A 26,881-nucleotide genomic window follows, 5' to 3' on the forward strand; every position below is an offset into this window, starting at 1 on the left:
AAGAATTACCTGGATGAATCAACAAGGAAAAGGGCTCAGCAATTTTCGGATTATTTAAGACACTTTTGTCACGTGGTGTGTATACACAGATCTGAAGACAGACGCTGAGGCAGGACAGGTTGATTTAAGGATTAAATGGGGAAAGTGAGCAGCGGCAGAATGGAGGGACAGAATGAGTAACAAATAATCACACTGAGGCAGCCGTTGTGACATGAGAAGAGGGTGAAAATGTAATCAAAATAAAAAATGAGGTCGTCAGCATTCGCTAAATATCAGTTTTAACATCTAGAAATAATAAATAGTGTTTGTTGCAACAGCACTCAAAATGAGCCCTAGTAAATCAGTAAATGTCAAGCATGTGAGTTAGATTTGGTCTGTTGTGCATTCCTTGCACTCTCACAGAGTCCAGAGAGAGAGGGGGATGGAAGGAAGCGGAGGGAGGAGTTAGTCTCATGTAAACGCAGGCATATGTCCGGATGTTGGGAAAGTCAGTTTTCCTCTAGCAGCGAGGAGAGAGAGGTGAGAAGAGGACAGGGAGCGCTGCCTGCCTACACATGTAAGTCTGATTTTCTATTAGATTTTAATGAGAGACCCTTTAAAAATGCAGGAGGGTTTTTTGTGCCTAACAAGTGTTTGCCCCTGTGTTGCTCAAGGGAGAACAAGACTCCATCTGGTTTTAATTTCGCTTTGGACTGTAGAGTTTGTGCACTCTTACTACAATGAAATATTGTGGAGACCCACCACATGTTAGATTTAGTAACAAACTGACATTGCTGTGATACTCTGCAGTCATGACATTTTCAAAACTAATGATTTGTTATATCTTCAATAATGAACAAGTTTTGGGGATTTTAAATAACCTGCATATTCTTGTTCTCCTTCCTATTCTTTTATTTGAGAGCCTTTGATGTTATTTGCACAGAGAGTGAATTCGGTTTGTATGCACAGGATGTAACTTTGTATTATGCAATTGTGTATTTCCTTCAAGTGTCCCTACACATCCCTTCAATCATTTCTACATTTGGAGGTGATTAAAGGTGTATGTGTGTGTGCCAGGAAGCCCTGCCAGGAATACTCTGCATTTCTCTTTCTGGGCCTCTTGGTTATGTATATGCTAGGAGGAAGCCAAAGTAAAGGTTAAAGTCCCAGTGCTCTGCCTTTTGTGACACAGCTCTTAACCCCCAGCCAGTTGCCATGCAACTCAAACTCCAAATCAAAAGGAATTACCTCAACTACCATTGGTCTTTCACAGTTGCATTATTACTGCAAGGTGAATCCGTTTCCAGCATCACTGCTTTCCCACAAGAGTCCTTGTTCAGGATTCTGGCTGTGCTGTTCTCCTCCTTTTCGCTCTGTTCTTCTCTAATTCATCTGTGCTCAAGAAACTACACAAAAAGCGCTGTGTTGTGTGCTTATTGCAGTTGATATTAAATGATATCCCACAGTGATATCATCACATTGAGATTGTGTGAGTGTGCAGCTTGGACCTGGCAGCAGCAGCAGCAGCAGATAATGAAATCAGAAGTGGTACACTGAATAGTAAACACCCATCTCATTAGTCCAACACAAAGAGAGAGGAAGAGTGAGGGTAGATATGAGAGCTTTCATTCACCTCATGCAGATGTGTTGTTATTGCATTGTGTGTCCGTGTTTTCTGGTTCATTTATCCCAGCCTCTAACCAGAACCATCTAACCATGTTGAATTAATGTTTATGCCCTCTCTTTCTTGTTTGTAGGATGTGGTTGACTCTTTTTTACAGTTGCACCGGTGGAGCAGCTCTCCTGTATGTTCTGTACAGATGGGTGATCCCCACCGCTGTGCAGTATCATGCTGGACTGGCTCTGATTTGGCATGATGTCATAGTGGAGCGTATGCTGGACACGCTGACCCAGTCTACACGTCCACAGGTATGGGAGTGTCGATTGCATGTATTTGGTCATAAACCAAAGTATTGGACAAATTCAAATTTTGACCTGATGATGGGATCACCACTGTTATTACAATTCATCCTGAGGAGCAAAAGGATGGATATTTTATAACAATCCATCCAATAGTTGTGGTGATATTTCATTTAAAACAACAAATGTCAACCTTATGGTGGCGCCAGGGGAAAGATCAGGGAGACGTAAAAGTCATTTGGATTTATCCTCTGAAGACCATAAATGTCTGTGCAAGAATCATGGCACTCCATCTGATAGTTGTTGAGATATTTCAGTCTGAAACAAAGTGGTGGACCGATGTCGACCGACTGACTGACCAACAGACAGACGTTGTCATCTGTAGAACCGCACCGCTAGCGTGGCTAAATCCTGATTAATGATGTTTTTTCAACACATGAATGTGATATTGTGACCAAGTAAAATTGCACTTTTATTGGAAAAGGAAAAAAAATAATTTTCACAGAGTGGTGTAAAAACTCAGACAGACCTTTGTTTTTATCCAGGCTCTCTTGGTGTTTAAGAAAACAAGACAGGTGCAGTTCAGGAGTGGATTTAACATGAAACAAAAGGCCCTTCGCAGGTGTAACTAATACCACAATAACAACTGCATCCCATTTAGATGTCCCACTGCCCTACTTTTGTGCAAGCTGGCTCAGTGGGGCCCTTGACTGTAACAGAACCATCGTTAATGTTATTAGTTGCACCTGCTCTTTTCCTGCTATGACAACAGGTCCTGCCTGCATTTGTTGCATTAATAGTGACTCCCGAAATAGCAAGTTTTACAAGACATAATTGTACCAAAGAAAATTTTTGCATGTGTCAGAAATTGAGCAAATAACAAATAACTAATAAAAAGATCCAATATTACAATCATGAAAAGATAAAAAGTATTTTATAATTACATCAACCCCAGCATGTAACACATGCATACACCCATACACCAAAAAGTAAACAGTGAATAGTACATGGATATACAAACATGTCCATTCATGCTTGTTTATTGTCTACTGAAAAGTGTTTTTTCCTCTGTTTCTTTGTGTTAATTAATCAGGGCTGATTCTTCTTCATCTGTCCCTAATTAAGGCAAAACAAAACAAAACAAACACAACAAACCTAATAAAAAACCCAAAGCACAGGCCCCATTGTCTTTTGATCATGTCAGAAATGTGCCATCGTCAATTAACAGATAATAACAAAAATGTATGAACCATAACCTTCTACTGTATATAGTTATAACATTTCACTTAAATCTGTAGACAGGGCTTCTTACAGTCAGGAACCCAATAATGTACAGTATACTGTGTTCTGTTAACTTTATCCTCTGCTCATGTTGAAGTTTGACAGTATGCTGGACACTTGCTGAGGACAACAAACTCTATGTACACAAACCAATCAGATGCAAGTGTTCCCATCATAGCAAGTGTAACAAAACTACCAAGAGAGTGAAGGAGTCAGTCAAGTCTAGTCTGTATGTGCCCATAAAGCCCACAAAGAGAAGAGGTTCAATCAGGCAAAAGTTTGGACACACTTTCCCAGTCAAGGGAATGAGAAGGTTTATAACATCATTTAATAATGATAAAATGAATAACAGTAAAATAAATGATAATAATGATAGTTTATTGATAGACCATAGACCCTTTTCCAGAGTTAGGAAAGTAAAGACAATAAAAGGTCATAAACGACACTGAAAGCAGGAGAATGAGGCAGAAAAATTCAATTAAAATCCCCCCCAAAATCTAAATATACTGTATGTACATACATAAGAGAGATTTGATACATACAAAAGTCCATCTGATGATAAAAGAGTGAAAGTATATTAGCTGTTAAGAAAGTCCATTCTGTCAGCCATCCTGATGCGTGTTATCTTTATGTTAAAACATTTCAGCTTTGTTGAAAGTTTCATGTATTTGCCTGAGGAAGACTACTCTGGACTGAAACATTTCCAATGAATCCTGTCCTGTAAGGAACTTCTTTTACCATTTAACCATTTAACTTATGTATCTGGGGCGACAGTTAAGTGACACCTTAATGGCCTTTAATAAAATAACCTTATTGCCAAGTGTTATTTCCCCCCCAACTCCTCTCTTCAGCGGCTCCTGGGTGCAGTACAGAAGAACGCCACTAGAGGAGACCCTCGCAGCGTGGTCCAAGCCATCGATCAGTTCTGCAGACACAAGGAGTGGGCCATGAATGTGGGGGATGAGAAAGGTACTGATTAAGTCTGTGATATGACTGTGTGCATTCATGTGTAAAATCCTTACCTCACTTGACCCAGTTAGATGTTTTGATATCACCTTTTTCTGTTTTTTTATATCCATGTTGTTTGCCACAGGCTGCATTCTTGACTCAGTGGTGTCTGAGATAAACCCAGCCACTGTGTTGGAGCTGGGAACCTACTGTGGCTACTCCACGGTGCGGATCGCCAGCCTGCTTCCCCCTCATGCCAAGCTCATCACACTTGAATTTAACCCAGACTTTGCTGCTATTGCTCGTCAAGTCATTTCTTGGGCAGGCTTAGAGGACAAGGTAAACCCTGCTGTCTTAAAATGAACTGAAAAGACAAATGAATCAGTGTGCACAGGTCAGAAGACAGTGCATCTCTTTCTTGCAGGTGCAGTTAGTTGAAGGAGCTTCTGGTGACTTGATCCCAAAAATGAAGGAGCAGTTTGGAGTGAAAACATTTGATTTGGTTTTCCTGGATCATTGGAAGGATCGCTACCTTCCCGACACAAAGTTGATAGAGGCAAGTTTTTTATGCTCATGCTATACTTATCAAATATAAACTCTTTTTGACACCCACTTTGCTTTGTCATCAGGAGTGTGGCCTCCTCAGGAAAGGGAGCATCCTGCTGGCTGACAACGTCATCTGCCCTGGAGCTCCTGAGTACCTGGAGTACATCCGTAGCAGCCCACAATATGAGAGCCAGTACTTCAAATCTCACCTGGAGTACACCAAAGTGGAGGATGGCTTGGAGAAGTCTGTATTCTTAGGGTAGTTTTTAACAAAAAGGTGTCATGTATTACACAGGTACTAGTAAATCAGTAGACCTTCATTGTCTTGGGTTGACTGTGCAGGCTTGCCTGATGTCATGGGCAAGAGGCAAATCTGTTTTTCTAATATGTCATTGAATGTGTTAATTTGGGATTAAAAGTAAAGGAAAAACAAGTCATTTGGATTTTTTGTGTGTTTTTATTGTAAACAGAACATGGGTCAATAGCATGCCTTCTTTTGGTTCACTAGAGTCACACCAATGATGCATCCTTCCATACATAATGTCCACTTGCAATGTTTGTTCACAACTTGCGAAGGGGAGTAGCAGAACTGCAAATCAATACATGCAAACATATATTTTAGAATACACACAGTACATGGCAGGTGGAAAAAACAAAACAAGAAAAAAAGTACAAAATAAACTTACATTAAGTGTGCGCAGTTGGAGATTTTAGTACCATGAATTTTTGCTGCAGAGCCTTCTAGAAATACTACACCCAAAAAATGAAAGCAACCACTCCCACTTGGATAATGTGTGGCGGTTTCCATACAGATATCATCTCTTTTGCTGACATGAGGCCGATTAACCACAATTGCTTTTGTGATAGTGATAATTACAAATTGGTGCAATCTAGTAAAAGCGCTTGAGGCAGCTAGTGAATGAAGTCACCATATGTATAAAAGTTCCTGGCATGCCATTAGAGCAAAATGAGCAAATGTATTACTTATTTTGAATTTATAATGGATCATTTGACATCGGAGTTCCTAGATGAAAGAGTGCCATTTGACTGCTAAGGTTTATTTTAAAGGCAGATAAGTCTTGCTACCATAAAGTATTTAAAGGAAGTGCCAATTGCTTATATTCTAACATAAATTTGTAAAGCCCTGAGTTTATTCCTCTCGCAGTTTACTTAAGGATTTTCCATAAGCATGTAGTGCAGTGCGTAATAGTAAGTAGAAAAAAAGGAGGAATTAAATTGGAAAGTAAGCAGACCATCTTGTCCAACAATATCTTTTAAAGTGAGGACTCCCTCACTGATCAGATGACCACCTACAAGAGGGTCATGGTTATAAGATATTGGAGTATCTACCTGCCATTTATTGTTGATTTTATTGTTGATTCATACAAGGCACCAAACAACACCGTTGCTAATAACAGGCCAAACTTATCTTTGGCTAATTTCAAAGGGACGTTGGTCAGGATGAACAATGTCTTCTTCAGCTGAGTGCCACACAAGCTCCAATTATGGGTTAAGCCCAACACAAACGGCACAGAAAATGAAAGACCAATAACATATTTTTTAAAATTTAGCACACCTTGCCCTCCTGATACTTTTAATCTTTGTAAAGGTGAGAGTTTAACTTGTGGGAAATCATGTGTCGTGTGCTTCATTTCCTCTGTAAAACCAGATGGTGGGGGTCTCAATCCTTGAAGCACTCTTTGAGATGTATGTATTGGTACAGTAGGCGGCAGTAGTGATAATATTTTCAAGCTTGTAATTGACAGGTGATGAACTGAAAAGTGATCTGGGGGCTGCTTTTCCCACAGCGTCAACTCAAATCAATAATAAATCTAATCCAGCTGCATTCTGTGGTGCAGAAACCTTTTTTTCTGCACTGATATTCTCTACCATTGTGCCAGTGTTGACAGGTGTGTTAGAGATAGAGAGAGAGAGGGAGTGTGTGTGTGTGTGAGTGTGCGTGTGTGCATGTGTGTGTGTGTGTGAGTGTGTGTGTGTGTGTGTGTAGGACATGTTAGTATGTGAGAGTATGAATCAAATCGCTGCTCATCTAATCTCTCAAAGTGACAGAGTTCCATCATACTGGTGGGGGGGAGGGTTCTGCATTTGGTTCAGCTGTATGAAAAAAAAAATATATGGGCTAGTCCACCTAGTGCTTTCTTCACAGACGCCTGCATGATAATCCCAATCTGTGGCCATTAGTGCACTGAGAGAGCGAGCGAGGAGAGGGTTCAACAGAGAGAAAGAGAGGGAGAGAGTGAGGAGGGGGGAGTGCCTGGACAGAGATGCACACAGAGGGAAAAGAACGAGAGACAGAGAGAGCTTTTAAGGGATTTGGCAGTGATTTGTAGAATCTCACTGCTGTAATATTGCGCTTTTTTTCCACTTTTCCCTCATTCTGCCATGATACTACACCCTAAAGCCTCAAAAGTCAGTGTTTCATTTTGTTTTTTTAGAAATCACAACTACTTGTTTTTTAGACCATTGTTTTTAGTCTGGTTATAGTTATTTTTGAGAGTGCACACAGGCTGAGATGATAGAGGATTTACTTTTGTTGAGGAGAGGAGAGCCTTGTCTCTAGATATAATCACCATGGATGGAGGCCTGTTTGGAAGAGCTCATGTAATGGATAAAATCAAGACTGTTCAATGAAGAATGGGCAGGTAAGAAGTGCCTTTATATGATTTTTTTTTTCTACTTGCAAGTTGACTGGAATAAGAGGAAAATTGTCAACCTGCAAAAGTTGTGCTGCATTATACAGCTTTGATTCACATTTGGATCTTATTGATTTTGAGAATCTTTTCAACTGATTTCCATGAACTCAACTTCACAAGTGCGGTACAGAAAAACAGAAAGATGCAGCATCATAAATAATGGATTGCAATTTAAAAGAAAGTAAATCTGTAAGCATGTAAATTGTCAATATGTATGTCTAATTCATGTTACATTTATACATTTTGATTTAAGATTTCAACAATTTCAAGTTAGTTCATAAACACTCAAATATTTTTCTAGTGACCAAATTCTGCTGGGAAACTTTTAAATAAATTTGCGCTTTCAGCAATTTAATTTTTACATTCCATTGGATATGATTCTGCTTTAGTGTGAATGGTGACAGTGGATTTTGTCCATGATCCTCATGCAGATATAATTAACCTGCTCCAGCTTTTGGAGCATGAAATGCTGCAATGGTTCAGTTGATGTTTTCTGTTCTGCAAAATTTATAGTGTTTTCCATCATGGGCTCTCAGCTCTGCATGATAAAAGCTTCCAATATTCATTCTGAGTCGTTGTCCGTGCTGTCGAAAATCTTCTCCTTAGACACAGTCTCTTCAAATAATATACACAAATAATTGAAATTTAATATAATATAGAGTATATGATATTTTTATTTTCTTATTTTTTTCTCAACTCTGTTCTAATACACCAAAACAGATGTTTACGTTTATTTCAGAACTACAGGTGCAGTTTAAGAAAATTGTACAGAGGTAATGCTCAAACCCACAGAACCCTTTAAAAGATAAAAGAAAAACTACAGAAACTTCTACATATTCATTTCTATATATACAAAATCCTACTGAAGATGCCAATGATACAAAATATTTTATGCAGAATTACAGGGAAATTTGTATAAAGACATCTAGAATTTAAAATATCATGTAATGTAAGCATTAAAAAATATCTCTGATTCTGAATATTTCTGATATGGCTTCATTGATGTGATATACCAAACAAAAATACAGCTTATAATGTCATGTGGTCATTGTGGAAGTAAAGCTTATATAACTTTAAAGCTCCTACAGTGAGTGGAAACTTAAGGGGAGTACTGGGGACTGAGTGACGCCAGCAGTTTGACAGTTTTCTTGTTCTCTGTAAAACGACGATGGACATGATACAAAAATACGATGCGATGATAATCAGACCTTAAAGCCCCTTTCTGACTTTCTCCAGGTGTCAAAGGTAGAGGGAGTGGCCTGGTGCTGTCAGTACCTCTGTTGGTCATCATCATGACATCAGATGCCCGCTCATCCCATCAGTGCTGCCGGCTCTGTACACCATCCAGATACAGGATATGGTCTGGGCTGCTGTGGGTGCTGCTGGTGGGCATCATTCCGGGCTCATGGGCCCAGCAGGGCAACCAGCCCCAATCCATCAAAATCGAGGGTGACATCAAACTGGGTGGGCTGTTCCCGGTGCACTCGCGGGGGCCTGCTGGGGTGCCCTGCGGGGAGATCAAGAGAGAAAAGGGGATCCATCGATTGGAGGCCATGCTGTACGCCCTGGACCAGATCAACAGCGACCCAGACCTGCTGCCTAACATCACTCTGGGGGCCCGGATCCTGGACACCTGCTCCAGAGATACCTACGCCCTGGAGCAGTCACTCACCTTTGTCCAGGCCCTGATCCAGAAGGACAACTCAGATGTGCGCTGCTCAAATGGGGAGCCTCCAATCATCCCCAAACCAGAGAGGGTGGTCGGGGTGATCGGGGCATCTGGCAGCTCTGTGTCCATCATGGTGGCTAACGTGCTCAGACTGTTTGCGGTGAGCCTTCTTTTATTAACTCTCTTCATTTAAAAGTGAAAGGGCAAAAAATTTGGGACAGCTCCTCTTTTCAGTAAGTAAGCTGATGAGGTTAAACCAGGTGAAAGCCATTATCCCTTCCTCTTTTAATCTATTCACAAAGGAGTTAGCAGTGGTTCCCAACCTGGGGGGCGGGACCCCCTATGGGTTTCAAAATAAATCTAACGGAGCCCTGGGATGATTAAAGGGATAAGAAAGAAAATCATGCAATCCTGTCGTATAAAATTATGTTTATTTTTCTGACTTTTCTCTAATCTTGTCTGTTTTTTTTTTGACATACTTTCACCTTTTCAGGCCTCTTAAAAGTCCCTCAAATGAAATAATCCTAGAGGTAAAAATCACTCTTTGGTCCAACTCCTGATGACCCATGTCCACACTGTCATTCAAGTGAACGACATGAATCCCATCCCCCCAAACCTGTGATTAGGGGTCACAAGTAGCATTGCTTCATTTTAAGTGGTCATGCCAAAAACAACTGGGAATCATTGAGTTAGAGAATGATTTTCAAACTGTGAGTCAGCTGGGACTGTGCCACGACAGGTGCAACACTCAGGAATATGTCCCCAGTATTTTGTACGTTTAACATCATTTAGTGATATCAGTGACCAGCTTTGCCCAGAAAAAGGAACTGCCTGAACACACACACACACACACACACACACACACACACACACACACACACACACGCACACACACACACACACACACACAATTCTGCTTTTGAGATTGATTTAGCGATTAAACTGGCTCAGACTTTTACCTTCTATCTTATTTAACTTTATCTGTGCTTGTTTGTATTCTTCATGTAGCTCACTGCAGATATAGTTGCATGTGTGAATGTTATTCATGAGTCTCCTCTTAGATGATAATGTGGACCTTAATAACATCCTCTCATTGAGATACTTAATAATAGTAATATTGCACTTATCATTGTACTGCTGCTACACAGAGACACACATTCAGCACATATTCAACCTGATATGATTTTGGAACAGGTCATTTTAAATGATGTATAATTCACTGGATTGTAAATCTATTGTCATAGGTGGCCTCCGCAGGCTAATCCGTGTTATGTGTTCAGTTGAGGTTTTTTTTTTTTGTACAGATGATTGACCTTTGATAATTGATTACACTGCTTATAGCGATGATGGGACATTGAGTCTGTGTAAATCCCACATTATGTCATGTTCTCATCACCTTACTGACATAGTCTGCCAGAAACCTAGAAATGTCTAAAAATAAATACCAACCTGGGTTGAATTAGCTGAATTTGTGAGATAAAGAAATAAAAAAATCAAATAAAAATCAGAACATTTCCTGGATGCTACTTGTTGCAGCATTCCTTATGATGAGGATGTGAGCTGACAGCCAAGGAGCAGCAGCTTGCATACAGGGCAGATGTTAACTACAGAATTATAGATCCCAACCTCCACTAAGCCCCTCTCAGCAGCTCAGGACCCTGGGCTGAAAATAGAGCATCAGGGCAGCGGGATGACATTGGTTCCAGGATAACAGCAACTTGTGGCCTGGCCGGTGTGGAGTAGATTTAGCTAAATGGTGTGTTTCCTCCCACCGTCCATATGTGCTGCTCTCCGGACTGTGGATGCTTCTAGACTGATGTTCACTATAGTGTACAGTGAACATCTGCTCTTAACTACAGCAGGAGATGTTTCAGCATCTGCAAGACGTACTGTTATCATGTCAGTTGGTTTTGAAAGAGGTGAGCACAAACTGTTGGCCCAGATGAAGGCTGTTTTACATTTTAAAAAAAAAATACATAGTGTATTTTTAAATCAATTTATGGAGTTTACATCATTACACATCTACAATTGAGCTGGTTCAATTACAACACATACTGTATATTTATTCAGCACCTTTTCTCCACAAAGGTTTTATGAAATTCCCAATTTGTGCTGAAACAATTAATTAATCAGTCAATCAACAGATTATTAATAAAGGTGCTTTTCTCTGTTTTACACAATTGTAAATTGAATATCTTCGGGATTTTGACTGATAATTAGACAAAATAAGCAAATTTAAGACATAACTGGGATTTTTTTTTTTTTTTTTTTTAACTGTTTTTCTGATATTTTATAGATATAACAATCAATCAAAAACAAAAAACTTGATAATGAAAATAATCACTAGTTGCAGCTCTGATCAGAATAATGGCTATTAATTAATGCCATCCAATATTTCAGTGCACTCCATCACTGAAGTCATAGCAACGGCAGACTGTGATGTTAAATTGTAATTTCTCAAACCTCAATATTTCAAGTTTGCTGCCAGGTGCAAGGAAAACATTTATCCTGTTATCTAGTTTCCCTGAAAATTTCATGATGTGACTGGAGGCACATTTAATACTTGAAAACTGAATAAACAGTAAACAATACTATAAACATTTGATCATAATACACCAATCAAGAATCATAAAAGCTCTTGCTTGTCATCATTTCTTTATCTTATACCCTTGTAGTATAATATGTTTATGCTTATGACTTAATGTTTAATAGGAACATCAAGTCACAATCAAATCTCTTTGGCTTGGATCCTAGAATACTACGGACAGTTTTAAATCACCTACTGATGTGTGAGATCTCAGCAGGACCGGGCTGTAAGGGGATCCTTGTGTCACTGATACGGCTGATTGATTTTAGAGAGTGAATTGGTACAGATGCTTTCTGTGGGATTAATTTGGAAAGGATTATGTTGTCTTGTTCATTACAAATTTGTACGCAAACACTGATTTGATTGGCCATGGAGACGCTGACACAGACTCCCGTGGTCACTGATGTCATATGTCACTCAGTGGACTTGTCAGTCACAAACAGAGGCGGGAGAGTTTACCCCCAGTTGAGGATATGGTCTGTAAAGGGAAGGAAGACCAGAGCTTGATGGGGTTAACGGAGAGCAGCAAATTTAAGCTGCATGCAGCCATCAGAATTAAATATATTGTATGGCTTACAGCTGAGAAATGCTAACCTTTTTCTAGTCTCTTGATCTCTGTCTCTCCCTCTGTGCTTAACGTAATTTGACTAAAACCCCTATAATCCTTCCAGATAATCTGTGAAATGGTTCTCTCGCTCCTCTTTCCTTCTCCCTTCACTACCCCTTGTGTCTACCTTTCTCTCCTCGTCACTCCAGAGGGCCCGACGTTAAGCCACGCATGGGGACCAGCATTAGCAGGGTCAGGGTTGAGACCGTTGACATAAACTGTGTCATTAAAGAAGTAGCACACCAGTAAATTAATCTTCTCATCCATTTTTTCCCTCCCAAACAAATGCTTTTACAGCTGTGGTTCCTACCATCTGTATTTCACAGTGAAGTTGGCCATATCCTCAGTGCACATCAGCTCTGTGCAGATCACAATGCAAATTTGTCTCAGTTCTGAGAATTACTGAGAACACAGGCTGTTCAAGAGATGAACGCTCTCTATGATAGTGCAGTTTTGGGACATTAGTGTCCTGCAACTTGTCAGCTCACAGTATTAATGTGGAACGCCAGACACTCTTAAGGTTTTTGTCTGTGAGTAAGTGGTGCATCATGCTCTGGCATGGTTCACTGCCTCTCCCTGTCATTCTTTTTACCTACATATTCTCATATTGGCCTAATAATCAGTGCTGCTCATATTTTCCACTTGACCTAATCTTTTCGTCACCACTGACCCATCTGTATGTCTCAGATCCCCCAGATCAGCTATGCCTCCACTGCCCCGGAGCTGAGCGACAACAGCCGCTATGAGTTCTTCTCTCGTGTGGTGCCGCCTGACTCCTACCAGGCCCAGGCTATGCTGGACATTGTCAAAGCCATGGGCTGGAACTATGTCTCCACGCTGGCCTCCGAGGGCAACTATGGAGAAAGTGGCGTTGATGCCTTCCAACAGATATCCAGAGAAGCAGGTTGTGTGTCTGTCTGTGATTTGAATTCACTTCTGTGACAATAAGGGATTATTCATTTATCAAGCTGTGTTGTTCTCACTCATTAAAAATCCCTTAATACACAAGGACTAACAGGGCAAACAGAAATAACCATCTCATGTGGGTTTAAAAGCTCAGTTGCTGTCACTAGAGTTCAAATTCCATATCATCAAACATCGTTAATGCTGGACAGCTCATCTCTGTAAGGATGGCAATGCCAATCTTACATGTCACTGCCAATCATCACTTTGTTTCTGGACTTAAATATCTTAACTATTGGATGGATTGCCATGAAATTTTGTAAAGACATCCAGGGTCTTCAGACGATGAATCTTACTGAAGGTTGTAATCATCAGACTTTTTCTATAATACCACAACAGGTCAAAGATTTTCACTTTTCCAGTCAAATATTTCAAAATCTACTAGATGAATCAGCACGAAATCTTGTACAAACAATCACAGTCCCCGGATGATGAACCCTGATGATTTTGGTGGCCCCTTGCTACAATGAGGTTGACATTTGTGGTTCTGTTAAATGTCAAAAGTCAAATGTCTCAATGACTCAATCATTAGATTAACTGCCTTGAAATTCGGTTGACATGGAGACATAGTTCATAGTTTCAATACTGGCTACGTTGTTGTAGTAGATATTGTTGATATTATATTGTGCACAGAGGGGAGATAACCAGAAAGTATGGCAATGACAACATGTTTCTATATGTGTGACACAGGAGGGCTGTGTATTGCACAGTCCATAAAGATTCCCAGAGAGCCTAGACCAGGGGAGTTTGAAAAGATCATCAAGAGACTGATGGAGACATCGAACGCCCGCGGGGTCATCATCTTTGCCAATGAGGACGACATCAAGTTAGTCAAGCTCTGTTGCACGTCATATCAGTGAAAGGAAATCAGTCTGATGATGAAATGTGCACACAGTTTTATATATAATTGTATTTGACTGCATCCAACCACCTACATTTCCTGTTTGATAAGCACACTTAATTAGAAATGGTGAGATGAAGTGTAATCTGTCTCCTTCCAGGCGAGTGTTGCAGGCTGCCAAAAAGGCCAACCTGACAGGTCACTTCCTGTTTGTTGGCTCTGACAGCTGGGGGGCCAAAAACTCCCCCATTCAAGACCTGGAGGAGGTGGCCGAAGGTGCAGTCACAATCCTGCCCAAAAGAGCCTCTATTGATGGTAGGAAAAATTTATTAAATCAAAGTATCTAACTCTAACCAACTGGATGCAACAGAATATCTACTGGACGTTGATGGATGAGTCCAATATCAAGGCAATAAATAAAGGAAATTAATGATTGATACGTCTGATAGTGATATTTCTGCCTTGTCACTGATGCTTCAAAGGGCTTGTGTGGAATAAATGAAAAAACTGAGACACAGCCATCATTCAATGCGTAAGAAATAGATATTTTTTGCTGATCTTAGCATAGTATGATTACTGATACATTGATATGATATGAGTGCTGTGTTTCAACAGATGTGTGCCATTTTCACAATATATTAAATACGACCCTCTTGTGATATGATTCAGGGTTTGACCAGTACTTCACTTCGAGATCTCTGGAAAACAACAGAAGAAACATCTGGTTTGCAGAATTCTGGGAAGACGACTTCAAGTGCAAACTAACTCGCCCTGGTGTCAAATATGAACTTGGTAGAAGAAAATGTACAAGTAAGTATGATACAATGTTACAGGGGATACATGTTCTCTGAGCAGTTCTGTCTCTTCATTGTCACCTATATGACACTTTTGTTGTCCGCCAGGTGAAGAAAGAATCAGTCGAGATTCTCAGTACGAACAGGAGGGCAAGGTGCAGTTTGTGATTGACGCTGTATATGCCATGGCCCACGCCTTGCACAGCATGCATATGGACCTGTGTCCTGGCTACATGGGTGTCTGCGAGAAGATGGACCCTGTGGAAGGACGGATGCTCCTCCAATACATTCGTTCTGTCAACTTCAATGGTGAGCTGTTAACATTTAATCTGTGTGGTTATTTTTTTTTATCTTGCTCATAACGTGTCATGATTCTGATGAATCAAACTTTTAATTTCTCTTGGAGGAAAAACCTTGAAAGATGGTGGACTTATGTTGGAAAAAATGTTGCTTTTCTACTACTGCTCACCATGGCTGCAGCAGATTTGAAAAGAAGAAAAATTTAAAAAGAAAACAGTAGAAGGGAGGTCAGCTTGACGACGGAAGCCTTGAGATGTTTCTGCTAATGTACCTAGCTATGGAACACAGCACATTTCTTCAAAGCACGTCCCCTCCCTAGGGCTGCCTACTCGCTCTTCCCTATACACAACGCTCCTGCTTTTCATCCAAGTCTTTCATAAAAAAGTCAGTTTGGCAAAAGGAAAAAAAAAGTGTTCTATGAAAGCACCCTATTTACTGCTCTCCTCTTGCTGGATGACCTTGGCTTGTATGGAAGATTTTTCTGATTGAGCGCCTGCAGGGAGCTGAGAGGAACATTCAATCACGTTAGGGCAACAGAGCAGAGTGCACTGAAAGACCGTATGCGTGGAGGAGAGCCTTCACTAAAGAGCATCTTGCACTCAGTTTTCCCATGACTGCACAAGACTGAAGAAAGCAAACACAAGCTGTATTCAACAGCATGTGGGTGTTTTCTCTGCCACTAAAGATGGAGGTGCATGTTTCCAGCTTAGAGAGTTTGTATTCCTCGTCCCCCCTGACTCACTTCTTTGCTGTTTTTGATAGCACACAGGTCATTAAAACTCTGTCTCCAACAAACAGGCAGTGCAGGAACAGGTGTGATGTTCAATGAGAATGGAGACGCTCCTGGTCGATATGACATCTTCCAGTATCAACTGTCGAATGTCAGCAACCCTGGCTACAGGGTTATTGGCCAATGGACAAACCACCTACGACTCAATGTAAATATTGCTTTTGGTCAACTTGAACTTTAAATAAACAGTTTGAAATTTTGAGAAATACGCTTATTCATTTTCTTGCCAAGAGTTAGATGAGAAGAGTGATAAAACCGTAATGTCTGTAGGCTAACTACATGTATGTAGCTAGAACCAGCAGCCATTTAGCTTAGCTTAGTTTAGCATAAGGACTGGAAACAGAAACGCTTGCCTGACTTTACCCAAAGGTCACTAAATTTTCCCACCTGCACCTCTAAAGCTTACTAATTAACATATTAAATCTCTTTTATTGAATGTGTACAAAATCCAAAGTGTGAGAATTGTTTTTTTTTTTTTTTTTACGTGTGCCAGACTATTTCTACACTAGGCACAGTAACTTCCTGGAGTTGGCAAGAGACAGCCTAGCTGTTTCCTCCTGTTTCCAGTCTTTATGCTAAGCTAAACAGCTGTTGGCCCTAGCCAGCTACATAGTAGGCGTACAGACATGAGTGTTCTCATCTAACTCTCAAGCAAGAAAACAAATAAGGTTATTTCCGAAAATGTTACATTATTCCTTTACATTCATCAATGTATCATGTTCATTCTTCTCTTAGTTTGTGGTTCCTTCAATAGCACTTTTCTCAAAGTCTTAGTCTGTGCTTACTATATGTCAACTATAGTATTACAAATGTGTGTGTGTGTGTGTGTTTGTAAATCCATCCCAGCCAGAGGAGATGCAGTGGTCAGGCGGTGATCGCAAGGTCCCCGAGTCGGTGTGCAGTTTCCCCTGCGAGTCTGGTGAGAGGAAGAAGATGGTGAAGGGCGTCCCTTGCTGCTGGCACTGCGAGCTCTGTGATGGCTACCAGTACCTGCTGGACGAGTTCAACTGCGACATGTGCCCCTTTGACATGAGACCTCTGAAGAACCGTACAGGCTGCCGGCCCACGCCCATCATCAAACTGGAGTGGAGCTCTCCCTGGGCCATCATCCCTGTCTTCTTGGCAATCCTGGGCATCCTGGCCACCTCTGGGGTCATCGTCACCTTCATCCGCTTCAACGACACGCCCATCGTCCGGGCCTCCGGCAGAGAGCTCAGCTACGTGTTGCTGACGGGCATCTTCCTCATCTACCTCATCACCTTCCTCATGATTGCAGAGCCCAGTGTGGCCGTGTGTGCCTTCCGCAGGCTACTGCTGGGGCTCGGCATGAGCATCAGCTACTCCGCCATGCTCACAAAGACGAACCGGATCTACCGCATCTTTGAACAGGGCAAGAAGTCGGTCACACCTCCGAAGTTCATCAGCCCCACCTCTCAGCTGATTATCACCTTCATACTCATCTCAGTGCAGGTAAGCGTGTATGTGCTTCTTCTACAGAGAACAGTCAGATCCTTTGTAACACTCTAACGAGCGCTCCTCTCTCTACAGTTACTCGGGGTGTTCATCTGGTTTGGTGTGATGCCCCCCCACACCATCATCGACTACGAGGAGCAGAAGCCTCCAAACCCAGAGTTTGCTCGCGGGGTCCTCAAGTGTGACATGTCTGACCTGTCGCTCATCTTGTGTCTGAGCTACAGTATCGTCCTGATGATCACCTGCACGGTGTACGCCATCAAGAGCAGAGGAGTTCCTGAGACCTTCAATGAGGCCAAGCCCATTGGCTTCACCATGTACACCACCTGCATCATCTGGCTGGCCTTTGTACCCATCTTCTTTGGCACTGCACAGTCTACCGAGAAGGTGGGAAATTCAGTATTTTCAAAGGCAATACTGGTCACTTCGTCTGTAATCCAAGGGCTTTGCAAATGCTCATAAACTGATATTTAATTTTTTGAACAATAAAAATAGGGATGGATGCAAGATTTTACAAATGAAAAACTGAATCCATCAACAATTATATCAGGTATTAAATCAAGCACTGTACTTCAGTGCAATTTTGAGGTATTCTAGTTGCGTACTTTTCATGTTATGTTACATTATTCTTCTACTCACTACATTTCAGAGGGAAGTTAGGGGAAAAAAGAAAAATTTTACATACAAAACATGAGCAACTTCTAAAATATGATGTATTTACAGACTGAACTGCCAAATAGTATATTAACTAGTTAAAATTAGCTCCACCTCAACCAGCTGTAACATTAAAATGCTGCTTACACGTTAATGCATCAATAATAATAATCCAGTAATATAGAATAACATTTTTACAGGAGTCACTTCCTTTTTTATACTTTGTACATTTTGCTTCTAACATGTATTATAAATGCAGGACTTTACTTGTAATGTAGTATTTTTATAATGTAGTATTACTGCTTTTACTTCATTAAAATATCTCCATACTTCTTTCACCACTGTCAATATCAAACTTTTTAATTTGACAAAAAAGTGAAAATGATTTACAATTAATGAATAAATAAATCCATGAAAGAATAGATGAAAATAACATTCATAATAAATAATTAATTCATAAATTACTACGGAAATGAATTGATAATTAGAGCAATTAAAAAATAGATTGCTACATCTGCAATAATTATTTCATTCAATGTTTAATTTGCAGATTATTTTCTCTTTCTCAGAAAAGTTGGAAAAAAAACAAGAGCCCCCATCACCTGAATGTGTAGGCGGTGTTACCACGCGTGCAACTTAATTAATTCTGACAGAAATTAATTCTGCCACCCAGTCTTTTGTTAATCCCTGCGTTTATTGTCCAGTTAATTATCAAGTCATTATTAGTACGATCTATTAATTGATTGGCTAATAAATTAGTTTGTAAAGTTGTTAAGTCCTTCATTTTATGTCACGTTAAATATCATCACATTTTATTCTTTATGATCAATTGCAAGGATCTTTACTGTACATCCTATATATTAATGTACATGCTAGTGGTTTTGAGGTGAATCACAAATTATGCAACACACGATAACACACTAATAGTAAGAGAGTGACAGAATCCCTCGGATATTTAGAGTGAAATCTGAGTTTGTTGCCTGTCATACCATATTTGCTTCCTGCTGTATTCACAGGACATCCTGCCTCCACTGTACTGAAAGGCAGAGTTTAATTTAGCTTGTGGGCTATTTCTGCCGTCACAAAGTACGAGACTGTTGGGGGAGAATTTGAAAAACAGAGATATGCTTTGACTAATAGAGAGCTGTATTAAGAATCAGTCAGGCTGAAACAATTAAAGCCTGAGGTGCTTTCAAAGTCTTTTCACCTCCTCCGAATGGAAATGAAGTGAATTAAGAAAAAGAGGGAGAGAAAGGAGGTCAGATGAGCTGAGGGACGGTAGGGACTCCTCCTAGACCAATTCAGCCATCCCATTCAATTAATCATCACTCAGAAAAAATATCTAAATATAGAGCCCAACTTTTGTCTGGCTCATGAAAATAGCGGCTGTTATGCTGCCATCATGTGCAGGACCATGTGCAGGCGAGCACATCTACCTTCTACCACCTGCTTCATGTCTGTATTTGCATATGGAAGAACCATTCACTGTGTCTCTCAGCTCGCCTCGGGCCATAACCACAGAAATACAATGCACTTTGCTCATAAAACACCACAGCTCCTTATAGACATGGAGAGATCACTGAGAGGGAAGGATAAAAAGCAGACAAGGATGGTAAAAGAAACTGTATGGACATTAGACACCAGGATGTGCTGCTGCTGCTGATATATATGTGATATGTGCTGGGTAGTATACAATTTATAACTTATTTAAGGCACAAATACTGTATATCTTATTTATGGCATATATGGGATGATTTATTTATGACACATACAGTTTCCTTGAATAATGAGTTCATAATTTATTAGAGGCGGATCTCATGAGAAGTCACTTCTCATTATTACTGTTGGATTTGCAATAGAGGAAGAGCAACAGAGAGTAGACGTGGTCAAAGGCCATAAATAGAGTCTCCTTTCCTGACTACATATACCAAGTCATAAATCATTCATCAGGGGAAAAACACTGTCTCCTGTGCTTTAGAATGAAAATTGTAAAGACTGCATTGTGACAACTGGTGAGATCACATATAGTCTCTTTTCTTGAACCTGTGCATAATAATATGAATTATTTACTGACACACACTGATGGATCATGAATGATACTCAGCAGTCAACGTTCAGAAATCTATCAATTATTTTCTCAGGAACTGTAACCAGGTCTTTCTGACCTGCCGTGTTTCTGTTACAGATGTTCATCCAGACCACCACCCTGACAGTGTCCATGAGCCTGAGCGCCACCGTGTCACTGGGCATGCTCTACATCCCCAAGGTCTACGTCATCATCTTCCACCCGGAGCAGAACGTCCAGAAGAGAAAGCGCAGCTTCAAAGCCGTAGTGCAGGCGGCCACCGTGTCCACGCACCTGTCCACCAAGTCCAACGACAAACAGAACGGAGAGTCCAAGATCGAGCCGGACAGATCACAGTGAAGCAACAAAGATGAAACTGGGCTCATGTATTTATCACCTAATGTCACTGATGCCCACATTGCCTCACTGATCAGTGAGAAAAAAAAATCAGCATTTAGTTTTTTTGCTGGATTGTTTGTTTTTCTTCTCCCCTTTAAGTAAGAAACATGGATTGAGAAACCAGCAAAGACGTTCCTGGATGTTGTTTCTTTTTACACCTATTTAGAGAACTCAGAGCTACAAAATCTGGAAAGAAGCACGAAAGGAAACAGAAAATATGATGGAAAAAAAAATTGCTTTTCACATAAGGAGGACACTGGGAGGATGTTGAGCCATACTGAATGGACTGCTAGCAACACTGAAGTTTTTTTCTCTTTTGTAACAACATCCACATATACACCTCAACTTGACATGGAGGTATTGTTAGTTGTAATTCTCCCTGGGAAATGCTGTTTAGGAAAAAAAAAAAGAAAAAAAAGATGAGCTTAAATGGCGACCTTTGCCCTACAGGAAGATGTACATGTATGTGGAATCCCTCGAGGTCAATGAAACATATTGTTTACTGGCTCCATAAGCACTGCATGGATTGTGTGTTTTACGTGTACATGAATGTTTTGAAATATTGTTTGTACGGGGTGTTGTGACTCTGAACTTTTCTTCTGATTGCACTGGAAGGAAGTCACTTTTAAAAATGCACCACCATGTCCTGTCACTGATTCTGAAAAGTTCCCCTGGGAAGATCCAATAATCACATAACCGTGATCACTCACAGAAAATCAATATACAACCACTGATGCAACAAAGCATTTCATTTGAATTAGTGTAATGTATGCAATCATGATGGTACAAACTGGTTTTCATTGTAGTGACTGTTAATTTAAGGGTTCAAACAGGATACGAGTGATTGTGAACAGGATATTTATGTTCTACCTGGTACTTTTCTCCACATTGCAAAACAATGTTTGGCATTTCCCCAAATTGTTTGTGAAAATATCAAGTGATCTGCTCAAGGCCAGTTTGAATGGCAACACGCCAAAATCACACACAGGCTGCTGTGAGGTTCATGCATGGAAACCTTATTAGAAAGCTTCACTTGATAATCTGCACTTCTGCAAACATGAGGCTGAATTAACAACACTCTCATCTTTGCCAGTATATTATTTGCAGTGCACCTTTTGCTACTTGATCTCAATGTACAACTCAGGTTTTACTGAAGGTGTTTTGAGTAACATTTTTTTCTAGGGGATCTCCTTCTATACAGGCGCAGCCTTTTCAATACAAATGGATCCAGCAGTTACCCTGTGCAGTGCATGTTTCCTCACATTGCAGGAGATCCATATCCTCATGTGAGAAAACAGTGTTTGTACTGCCCTCTGCAGGAGAGCCCACCTCAGTGAAATGTTTGTGAATAAAAGCACAGTTAAGAGGGAATTGTTTGTAGACCCCACACAAACCTTAATAAAAAAATATTGTTTATTATTTGAGTTGGTATACATCTGGCAATACCATTAAAACAAAAAAAATACCTCCATTATATACACATGTAGGCGTTAGTGCGAAAAATAACAGATTATTTTTCGAAGTATAGAGTCAAATAACTTTTACTGCAAGATGTATCAGTGATAAACATTCGATGACATAATAGAGCGCTCATATATCTAGTTTGTCTCAAACACATACAGACACCCACATAACTACGACATACTATCAGCAAGAAAAAGCTGGCTGAGGGTTAAACACAATCACCACATACAAGTTCACGTTAAAACAAATAGAAATGTACAGCAAGTTCGGTGATGTCATCAAAAATTCAGCATCTGTTGTCAAGTAGGAGGTCAGTTACTGCTTCTAAATGCAGTTTGAAAGTTCTGTTTGGCGCCGAGTGGCAGAGCCGCTGCCAGGCTGGTTCTCGGAGCGGCATAAACATGCCTCCTCACATGCAACGTCCTGACCTTTGCCTCGACTACCGGGGAGAAGGTCTTCAACATTTACTCAAGGAAGCTGTCCAAAGTCAGGCAAGTGGCAATCTTGGGTGGAGGCCTCGTCACCTTTTTCCTTTTAGCTTTCATCAGTGGGCGAATCTCTGCTAAAGGAGACTGAAGTGCAGTGCTTGGTTAAGGAATTATGCAGTTTAGGTTACAGATGTTTTATCTGTCCTGATCATTTTATCATTTTTGGAGGACTTTTCTCTGACACCCAGAATTGTCCAAAACTAATATGGTAAATAATTGCATTTTTATTTAAAGCTGTATTAATTGATTGATTTTGCCACTTGATGGCAGTGGAACAAAATCAAAACAAAACAAAACATTGACATCTCATCAAGTTGTTCTGAAACAACTGTCTATTTACGCATCCAGCAGATACATTAACATTTCTTGGAGTTAACTTGTTGCCACCTGGTGGATGTTAAGTCCAATATGAACTCTCATTTCGTTCTGCTTTTGCTCTCTTTAGTAGCTTGATGCTTCACTGTGTTCACCGGCGTGTTGCTAAATTCTCATTCTTATCATCCCTTTGATGCTGGGCAGATTAATTAGAGCTTTCTTGCTGAAAAAAGCTACCTGCTGTGACCGGTAACAAGGTTGATGAGAGTGTAGTTGCAGGCCAAAAAAATCAGAACAATGTGCTAAAAAAAGACCGTGAAAGCTTGGTCCAGCTAAAAGAAAGTGCAGGGTGGTAATTCTTTGTGTGTTCATTACGACGAGCAACACCTTTCATATCACACAGTCATTTGATCCATTATTTATACAAAAATATTGATTAGTGAAGCTTTAAATATTGTTGAATGTCAGGTTTGAATGTCCTGAAGCTTATTTACAGTGCTATTACATATAATTAGGCAGTTTATATGGATCAATATTCCACAAAATGTAAGTCCTAATACAGCAAAGATGAATATTCAACACAAAAACTGGTAAAAAAAGAACAGCTCTGCCGTCAATGATCAAAATTAGAAAGACTTGTTTAACGCATAATCAACAAGACAGAGAAAAAGGATACAGGTTGGATGAATTTAGTTCGTCCTCCTAATCCATCATAACCAGTTCTCACCTGAAATGGGAAACATTTTCATTCATCAAACCACTAAATGGACAAATGACATATCAAAACATCAGACATGAAGTGCAGGTTGTGTTGTACATACAGCTCCAGGCTTCCTCTGAGGGTCCAACATGCTACCAAAAGTCTTCTTTCTGAAGAGGAGGGAGTTCCTCAAAAATGGATCCATGGATACATCCTCATCTCGAGCCTGAGGTACGAAAAAAAAAAAAAAAAATGCTGTTACATGTACACCAGATTTGGAAATGGACCTTGTTGATACCGATTAAAAAACTTACCTTGATTAAAGATGAAGTTTTCTCGTTTTGTTTGGACACAGATGACCTGAAAAATGAGGCATTTTAAATACTATTTTTACTGTTTCTATTTAATTCATTAGTATACAAAGACAATATCTGACATTGCCAGATTTGAACACACAACTCAATTCAGCCATCTGAGCTACCATAACCACTTTACAACAGATAGACTCACGCACTCCAACAATGAGCCGCATAAAACTTACACTGGAGGGTCAAGACGCATCTTCTTGGATGGGACCCGCGCCGGTCTTTTAGCCATATCATCTGGGGTCGTGATGTCATAGGTAATGTTGAGGTCAATGTCCTCGCTGTCTGCAGGCTGGTGGAGGTGAGGCTTTTTCAGCTCCATTGGAGCCGGGCTGACAGGTAGGCAGAGAAACCTCATCAGTAAATCCAAACATGGCTCATGTTTTCATGAAAGATACATAAAAGTGTTAGAAGAACGGTCCAGCGGCTGACCTTTCAAAGACAAGCCGACTGAGGGCTTCATTTGTCCGTGTTGGCGTGCTCAGAGTCTTCTGAAGAAACTCCACCTTCTTCTTCAGACTCTGTGGACAGATATGCATACAGGCATCACAAAGATGGATTCCTCTGATATTTAAAATAGAAGCAACTTTGTTGGCTCTGCCTTACAGTGATCTCTTTGTCAGCATTGGCCAGATCATTCTGCAGAGACTTCATATCGTCTTTACTTTGATTCACCTCCTTTGTGGCTTTTTGTAACTAAAATGGAAAAGAAAAAAAAAATTTTTTTTTTTTTTTTCAGACATTCAATGTGCATTCATGAATTGATTCCTCAGAGTGTTGATGTGTGCTTTTCTATGATTAGTGACTTATCAAAACAAAGTTACCTTGTTGTTTGATGTGAGCACTTCTCTCTTCAGCTTCTCACACATGTCATTTGAAGACTTAAGGCTTCCCTTTAAATTATCATACTCTCTAAAAAGAGAAAAAAAGAGGAGATAACAGGGAAAATCACATTAATGATGACTGACACTCCGACTTTGAAAATGATGTGTCACTTCTAAGGCCAACAGGACTTGGGCTCCTTACTTTTTGAGGGAGATGCAGTAGATGGAGAGCTGCTCCACAGCAGCCTGACTGACACCCATATCCCTGATCATGGACTCCACATCTGCTCTCTGGCCCTGTAACAACACATCCAGACTGGAGCCAAACAAACAGCATTAGTGAACATTTAGGAAGCAAGAAGACAGTGCAAAGTGAAACTGGGTGATATTAATAACAATATTGTCATACTAGCTAAGTAGCTGAGCCCCAGCCGCCCCAAAGTAGCTTTATTCCATCAATATTAAGGTACTCAAGACAATCTAAAACAGTTTTCCTTCCCAGTACACTTGCAGCATATATTGTGATGATCAAAATGTGGCTGTACTTAGAAGTGTAAATATGAAAATACTTATTTAATACCTTTCAAAGGTTTTCATTTTGGTCCTGAGTCTGCGGGCCTCCTCCTTGGCAGCCTGAGCATCATTATGTTGTGTCTCCAGGTATGTCATTTGTTTCTGTGAGAGGGCAAATTAAATAAATGAAAAACAAATAAATGCATTGGACCATCTCAGAGATTACATGGGAGATGAGTCAGCACAGAAAATGGGTTTAAATGATGAGGAACAGATGGCTTACTCTGAGAGCAGAACAGAGCATCTCCTTTTCAATGATCTCTTTCCGCACACTGTCCAGGTCTCTCCTCTGCTTGTCAACTGTGTCCTTCAAACTGTCCACCACCTTCTGTCTGTCCCGCCAGTCTCTCTCTACCAATTGATCAGACAGATAATGAACTAGTGCCGTCTACATTTCACGATCAACCAGCATCATCTCACAACAGTTACGAATCTTACCTTTAGAACTTAAGAGGGCCTTCATTCGATCAAGCTCATTCTAAGGAAGGGAGAAAGACAGTGAGAACCAAAAATATGATATCAGAAATTAATTCTGCTCAAACAGTGTCCCAGTAACAACCTTGAATATCAAATTCATGTATTATTTAGGTGATGTAATTTGTACCTGCAAGCTTTCTGGGTCCGTCGTGCCCTCCTCCTCTCCACCAATGTCAAAGTACAGCTTGCTGATAATGTGCCTGGTGCTGACCTACACACAGAGCACAACAGTGTCTTAAGTTTTTCCTCTTTGTCTAGTCGGTCCAGTCTTTGCACTGTGCAACAGTTTATTTAACATGTGTATGCATACTGTACCTGTTTCCGACATTGTGGGCATGTTTTTGTGGGGGCTGTCTGAAACCACTGAAGAAGACTGATAGCAGGAGAAGATAAAGGGAACAATTAGCCATTTAAAACGTGACAAAAATGTGAGTGGTATTGTTGACTTTCTCTAACAAGTTACCATTCATAGTGGAAAGTGTGTCCGCAGTGGATGGCAGCAACATCTCTGGAGTGATCGAAGAAATCGGAGCATATTGTACAATATGCTCGGATAGGCATTTTTGTGCCACAAAAATCACCCTGTTAAGCACACAGAAAAGCCTATTAAGTAAACTTCTTAACGTACAACCTGTGTTATTATTTCAGAGTACCTGTGTTCGTGTGTATAGCTTTAGCTGAAGCTGTAACATTAACATGAGCTAACGCCATGCTAGCTAGCTATGGCTGACGTTAGCTGCCTTATCAACAGTCGTCATACTTACCAAATAAAGACGTTCAGTTACAGCGCGAAATCGAGCATCTTCAATCAGTCTTTTCTGTATATGTATGAATGTGTCATTTTAACGGAGTTATGCTGACTCTCTCAGACAGAACTTGGCTTGCTAACACAAACACAATAGTTGCTCCATCGCTGCTGTTTCCCCGCTGTACGTTCAAACACACGGTGCGTTCAGGAGCCCGTGGGAACAAAAATTGATCGTCTGCGGGAGCGCGCGCAGCCTGTTAAAGCTTCATAGTCCAGTTCCGATACACCTACGCTTTTATATGGATCAAACAGTCATAACGTGCAAATACACATAACTTCATGACCGTGGTAATAGCAAAGGTGTGTCTTTGTGAAACTTCAACTTTTCTCATAACTG

At 40.4% G+C, this 26,881-nt stretch overlaps 3 protein-coding genes across 3 annotated transcripts; 2 read left to right on the plus strand and 1 right to left on the minus strand.

The window, feature by feature from the left end:
• Positions 1 to 19: 19 nt before the first annotated feature.
• On the plus strand, positions 20 to 5,107 carry comtb (catechol-O-methyltransferase b). Its single transcript, XM_067588247.1, has 6 exons — positions 20 to 556; positions 1,737 to 1,908; positions 4,032 to 4,149; positions 4,274 to 4,467; positions 4,553 to 4,684; positions 4,758 to 5,107. Coding segments are annotated over exons 1-6 (798 nt in total). The 5' UTR covers positions 20 to 554; the 3' UTR covers positions 4,938 to 5,107.
• Positions 5,108 to 6,930: 1,823 nt separating this feature from the next.
• grm6b (glutamate receptor, metabotropic 6b) lies at positions 6,931 to 22,212 on the plus strand. The gene is made up of 11 exons (XM_067588248.1): positions 6,931 to 7,337; positions 8,625 to 9,217; positions 12,939 to 13,155; positions 13,905 to 14,040; positions 14,216 to 14,370; positions 14,725 to 14,865; positions 14,958 to 15,158; positions 15,948 to 16,087; positions 16,786 to 17,409; positions 17,488 to 17,799; positions 20,252 to 22,212. The coding sequence occupies exons 2-11, from the start codon at positions 8,681 to 8,683 to the stop codon at positions 20,489 to 20,491; spliced, it is 2,703 nt and encodes a 900-aa protein (XP_067444349.1). The 5' UTR covers positions 6,931 to 7,337; positions 8,625 to 8,680; the 3' UTR covers positions 20,492 to 22,212.
• Positions 21,926 to 26,712, minus strand: traip (TRAF-interacting protein). The gene is made up of 16 exons (XM_067588250.1): positions 26,501 to 26,712; positions 26,200 to 26,318; positions 26,052 to 26,109; positions 25,864 to 25,947; positions 25,698 to 25,737; positions 25,483 to 25,610; positions 25,267 to 25,361; positions 24,889 to 25,002; positions 24,687 to 24,774; positions 24,469 to 24,558; positions 24,295 to 24,383; positions 24,039 to 24,194; positions 23,812 to 23,857; positions 23,619 to 23,723; positions 23,474 to 23,524; positions 21,926 to 22,566 (listed from the first exon to the last, which is right to left on the minus strand). Exons 2-16 carry the CDS (start codon positions 26,295 to 26,297, stop codon positions 22,459 to 22,461), a joined length of 1,350 nt encoding a protein of 449 aa, XP_067444351.1. The 5' UTR covers positions 26,298 to 26,318; positions 26,501 to 26,712; the 3' UTR covers positions 21,926 to 22,458.
• Positions 26,713 to 26,881: the final 169 nt, after the last annotated feature.

This window comes from Thunnus thynnus, chromosome 4 (assembly GCF_963924715.1).
Source record: "Thunnus thynnus chromosome 4, fThuThy2.1, whole genome shotgun sequence".
Classification (NCBI taxonomy): domain Eukaryota; kingdom Metazoa; phylum Chordata; class Actinopteri; order Scombriformes; family Scombridae; genus Thunnus; species Thunnus thynnus.